Source organism: Mustela nivalis (assembly GCF_964662115.1).
Source record: "Mustela nivalis genome assembly, chromosome: 9".
In the NCBI taxonomy this organism is placed as follows: domain Eukaryota; kingdom Metazoa; phylum Chordata; class Mammalia; order Carnivora; family Mustelidae; genus Mustela; species Mustela nivalis.
Genome location: NC_139028.1, coordinates 106,753,785 through 106,759,848, shown reverse-complemented (window position 1 = coordinate 106,759,848; position 6,064 = coordinate 106,753,785). Strand labels below are relative to the sequence as shown.

The following is a 6,064-nucleotide window of genomic DNA, read 5'->3' as shown; positions in this document are numbered from 1 at the left end:
TCCTTTATCTGATATGTCGTTTGCAAATATCTTCTCCCATTCTGTCAGTTGTCTTTTGATTTTGTTCACTGTTTCCTTTGCTGTGCAAAAGCTTTTGATCTTGATGAAATCCCAATATTTCATTTTTGCCCTTGCTTCCCTTGCCTTTGGCATTGTTCCTAGGAAGATGTTGCTGCGGCTGAGGTCGAAGAGGTTGCTGCCTGTGTTCTCCTCAAGGATTTTGATGGATTCCTTTTGCATATTGAGGTCCTTCATCCATTTTGAGTCTATTTTTGTGTGTGGTGTTAGGAAATGGTCCAATTTCATTTTTCTGCATGTGGCTGTCCAATTTTCCCAGCACCATTTATTGAAGAGGCTGTCTTTTTTCCATTGGACATTCTTTCCTGCTTTGTCAAAGAGTAGTTGACTGTAGATTTGAGGGTCTATTTCTGGGCTCTCTATTCTGTTCCATTGATCTATGTGTCTGTTTTTGTGCCAGTACCATGCTGTCTTGATGATGACAGCTTTGTAATAGAGCTTGAAGTCCGGAATTGTGATGCCACCAACGTTGGCTTTCTTTTTCAATATCCCTTTGGCTATTCGAGGTCTTTTCTGGTTCCATATAAATTTTAGAATTATTTGTTCCATTTCTTTGAAAAAGATGGATGGTAACTTGTACTTTTAGAGGAACTAAGGGAATGTCCTCCTTCATTGAGCCTTCAAAATATAGAGACAGTTTAAATGTTGAACCAATATATTTATGTTCCTTCATGTGAACACAATTCTATGCATACATACATGCATAGGGGACCAGGACTATTTCATTTGGTGTGGCTTTATTACTGTAGATATAGCTATATTCTATATATGTGTGTTGTAGGTGTTTGCATATAGATTCAGTAATTCAATGATTTAGGGTGAGTTATTTACTGTCTTAAAGACTTAGTCTCTCTTCCCTATAAAGGAGTGGGTGAGGATACAAATATTTCACATTTGTGCACTTAAAGATCCTCTAATGAGGATCATATGTGAATCATAATGATAATAGTTAACATATATTGAGCCCTTACTATATATGTCTAACTCTGTTTTAGGTGCTTTACATGCATTATCTCATTTATCTTGTGTATCAATTCTGAGGCTATCCTGCCCCCACCTTAGAGAAGGACAGTTGGTCCATGTTCATGTCACGATTGCACAAAGCCCCCAGGCATGTCATCTTTCTCTCCTGTGGTCGATTCCGTGTACTGCACCACCAGTGGTGTGATCTGATTGTGTGCCATCTTGTCAACTGAGAAACTCACTGGGGATGTCACTTGTTGTCATTATAATCACTCCTAAAATCACCAAAACATTTCTTGTTTGCAGCAGAACTTGATTACTGCTGACTGAAGGGCCTGGAAGGGAGCTGATAACCTCCTTGCTTGCTTCCTTTCCTGCTGCTCCTGGTGAAAACAGGACTGTAACCTAACCTCTCTCTCCTCTTTCCAGACCCATCCCTCCTTTATCCCTGGACTTCAGATTTTAGATAATTTAGTTTTTCAGTCGACTAAATTATTTGATTTGAAATGCCCTGATTTAAATCAAAATATAAGAAAGCCCTATTTTATTTTAGTTTAGTTTATTTTTAAAGTTTGTATATATCTACTTGAGAGAGAGAGAGAGAGAGAGAGAGAGCACATGCATGAGTACCAGGGGCTGGGGTAGCGGAAGAAGAAGCAGACTCCCCACTGAGCAGGGAGCCCAACAGCAGGCTCCATCCCAGGGCTCTGGGATCACGACCTGAGCCAAAGGCAGACAGTTAACTGACTGAGCCACCCTGACGCCCCATAAGAAAGCCCTTTAAAAGACACTACATGGAAATAGATATTGTTTGAGAAAGGATGTGCTACCTAAAGTAGTCTTTTTCATGACCCACAACTACCTGGTTCTTAAATGTTTTCCTGATAAGATTCCCCATGCTTTCAGGGTTGGGGCTGTTTCCTTCGTCACACCTTTCCACTGGAACGTAAGCTCCGAGACTGTGGAAAGTATCTGTTGTATTTACCAGCGCATACGCAGCATCTGGTACATATTAGATTATCCAAGATATTTTTGAAAGAAAGAATGAAAAAGAAAGACACAAAAAGGGTGAACAAATGGACAAATGAATGATTGTCATCTTTCTCTGGCTGCTGTAACGGTACCTAACTGTAGGACTCTTCTTTACCTCCTACCTGTGTTCTCACTGCTTTTAATCTGTTCATGGCTGCAAGTCATTAGAGGAACATGCTAACTTGGTGCATAAATAAATTTAGGGTAAGTAGGCACAGGGTCAGGGCTAAGGAGTTCTCAATGAATAGACCTGGTAACTTTAGTTTTCTGGATCTTTTTTATTAATATTTCTCTGAAACAGTTTTTATTAGAGAACTGAATTCAAGATAAATGTAGCATTGCTGTACATTAGTAGAAATATTTTTTTAAAGATTTTATTTTTTAAAACCTTTTTTTAAAAGATTTTATTTATTTATTTATTTGACACAGAGAGAGAGGTCACAACTAGGCAGAAAGGCAGGTGTGGGGGTGGGTGGGAAGCAGGCCTCCTGCTGCGCAGAGAGTCCGATGTGGGGCTCGATCCCAGGACCCTGAGATCATGACCTGAGCCGAAGGCAGAGGCTTAACCCACTGAGCCACCCAGGCACCCACATTCGTAGAACTATTAATAATAGTTGTTATTTGTAGATTATTTCCTACATGTAGACATTGTCTTAAATTCTTTATTCACATTATTTAATGTAATCTTCAAAAATTTATTCACATTATTTTATCAATTATTCCCACTTTATATATGATGAAACTACCCAAGACCCCATAGTATGGAAATGGTGAGGCTGGTAGAACTGGTCATTGGTGTGACCCATGACTGGTTTTATTGATGGTATGTGCAGTCTTTGTTTTTTAGGGTATCAGGGTGTCCAAGCATGAGACGTTTGCCTCAGAGTGATACAGAGGAAGAACAAGCTGCTGTTCCTGCCTTTACTTTTAGGTTAGTGTATGAAGTAATGCCCTTCACTGTTTTTTACTTAAGTTCTACATCATGCTGCTCTGTTATTAGGTGTGGAGCAAAAACATAATTGGATCTTTTTAAAGAGGTGAGCCATGAGTAAAACTTTGAAGAATGAAGCATGAATAGGTTTTGGACCAATTATGAACAGGTAAAGAAGCATACCCTTGGAGAAAAGTCAAGAATATCTGCTCAACTCAATCAGTAATTGAATGGGAAATTCTTAATCTCATCAAGAGAATATGCCCTCCAAAACTAGAAGAAAAGCTTTCCATCAGATACTCAAGATGTATGTAATTTCAGATCAAGACGTCTCTTTGCTTTCTTATTTGTTTTGAGTTTCCAACACTGTGCTATCAACATAGGACATTTGAAGTTTTTCTTTAGGGGGATGGTTCTGTGAGAGGGAGGGAGGTGGCCTGAAAAGTGAATATGATAAAAACAAACTTCACTGTGACTGAATTTGTGTTCCTGGGGCTGTCATCTCAGCCAAAGGTGCAGCTCATTCTTTTTATTATGTTCTTGTTCTTTTATTTATTAACAGTGGTGGGGAATATTATAATTATCACTATTATTCAGATAGAACCTCGTCTCCAAACCCCCATGTACTTCTTCCTCACTAATTTATCCTTTCTGGATATCTGCTACACATCCACTAATGTCCCACAAATGCTGTCCAACATGATGGGGAAAAAGACCATCCCGTTCTCTAGTTGTGCTACTCAGATGTACTTCTCCCTCTCCTTTGGGATGATTGAATGTGTTCTCCTTGGGGTCATGGCTTATGACAGATACGTAGCCATTTGTCATCCTCTCCATTATACTGTCATTATGAACCAAAATATCTGTGTCCAACTGGCAGCCATTTCTTGGTCCAGCAGCTTCCTGAGTTCCATGGTTATCAACGTCCTCACCTTGAGTTTGCCCTACTGTGGGCCCAACGTCCTGAACCATTTTTTTTGTGAGGTCCCTTCCATCTTGAGGTTGGCTTGTACTGACACCTCATTTACTGAGCTGGTTGTTTTTATCTTCAGTATCATCATTGTCTTCATCCCTTTTCTCCTCATTGTTGTTTCCTATGCCCGAATCCTTCTATCAGTTCTCAGGATACGGTCAGCCTCCGGGAGGCATAAGGCACTCTCCACCTGTGCCTCCCATCTGACGGTGGTGGCCTTATTCTATGGAACTGCCATTTTCATGTACATGAGACCCCAGTCGAAGTCCTCCAGGGCCGGGGGCAAGATCATTGCAGTGTTCTACACTGTCATCACACCCATGCTCAACCCCTTGATCTATAGCCTAAGGAACCAGGATGTGAAAGGAGCTTTAAGGAGAGCTATTGCAAAACAGAGGACATGAAGGGTCTCAATGGGTTACTAGAGTTAATTGTTAATCTAAGATAATTGACTTCTGAATATGAATTGAGACAATCAAACCTTGGACAGCCGATGTTTCTCTTGCCATTCATAATGGACGCATAAATACAGCTGCAAACTCATCAGGAAACACATTTCCCCAAGGACAAATGATGGCTTTAATGTGTGAAAACAACTCCCTTTATTGAATGACTGTTTGCTTACTCCTTGAGAAATCTTGGTTCTCTAAAATCATAGACTGTCTGAAATTACTTGTTTGAAATTATAACTGTAAGATGAAAGATCTTACTCCTGTTTGGAGGATCTAAATCATCTTCATATAGAGAAACATTCTGAATTTTTAACTCAAGTAGAGAACTTCAGATAACAGTTTTTGGATGTAACATTTTACATCTGTCTTTTTTAAAAAATATTTTATGTATTCAAGAGAGAGAGAGAGAGAGAGAAAGAGAATGAGAGAGAGTATGAGAGGAAAGAGGTCAGTGGGAGAAACAGACTCTCTGGTGAGCAGAGAGCCAGATGTGGGACTCGATCCCAGGACTTCGGGATCATGACCTGAGCCGAAGGCAGTTCCCCAACCTACAGAGCCACCCAAGCACCCCTACATCTGTCTTAATTTTGTAGTTTATAAGGAAACAAGACTGCATCTACTTTGTGTGAGACTGATTTTGACCCCTTACATATAGCCTTGTTTTGCAACAAATCGATTGAAATATCACTTCATGTAAATTTCATGCAGCAGGCCGACCATGCAGGGCTGAGATGACTGCGTGAAGAGTAAAGATTTATTCTTAGTAAAATGTAAGTATTATGAAGGAGGGTGGTGTGACACAACTTACATTTTTGGAAAGGTTTTCCGGTTGCTGTGTGGACTCTATCTATCTATATGTCTATATAAATATATCTATCTCACAAATTTATGGAAATGAATTTTTCTTGTGTTTTGAAGCTTTTCAATCAGTGTTATCTTTAAAAAAATAATTTTTTGAATTAAGAGAATAGAAAATATAATTTAGCATTATTGTACTTAATAAGCTTAAATATAGACTTTGATTAACATGTTATTAAGCTAGTTACCCTATTTCTAAATTTTCTCACTTGTTGTTTTATGATTTAGAATAAAATATAAAAAAGGTTATTCACTTTCACAGATATTCAACAACTAAAATGCAACTATTTCTCCCACCTAAATATGAATGCCACACACAATCAGTAAATAAGGTACCTCTGATGGAATATAGGTAAAGTGGACTCCACTTGTTTAAAATTAACTTAAAATGTAATGAGGTGAGCTGCCTGGGTGGCTCAGTGGGCTAAGCCTCTGCCTTCAGCTCAGGTCATGATCTCAGGGTTCTGGGATCAAGTTCCGCATCTCTGTTCAGTGGGGAGCCTGCTTCCTTCTCTCTCTGCTTGCCTGTCTTCCTGCTTGTGATTTCTTTCTCTCTGTCAAATAAATAAATACAATCTTAAAAAAAAAATAATAAAAAAGGGCTCCTGTGTGGCTCAGTGGGTTAAGCCTCTGCCTTCTTCTCAGGTCATGATCTCAGGTTCCTGGGATTGAGCCCCATATCGGACTCACTGCTCAACAGGGAGCCTGCTTCTCCTTCTTTCTCTCTGCCTGCCTCTCTTCCTACTTATGATCTCTCTCTCTGTCAAATAAATAAAT

General features: G+C 39.4%; 1 protein-coding gene across 1 annotated transcript; it reads left to right on the top strand.

Annotated features, from left to right (window-relative positions):
• Nucleotides 1-3,454: 3,454 nt before the first annotated feature.
• Nucleotides 3,455-4,381, top strand: LOC309872959 (olfactory receptor 2G3-like; the record flags this gene model as incomplete). The annotated part of the gene is made up of 1 exon (XM_082747927.1): nt 3,455-4,381. One exon carries the CDS (start codon nt 3,455-3,457, stop codon nt 4,379-4,381), a length of 927 nt encoding a protein of 308 aa, XP_082604053.1.
• Nucleotides 4,382-6,064: the final 1,683 nt, after the last annotated feature.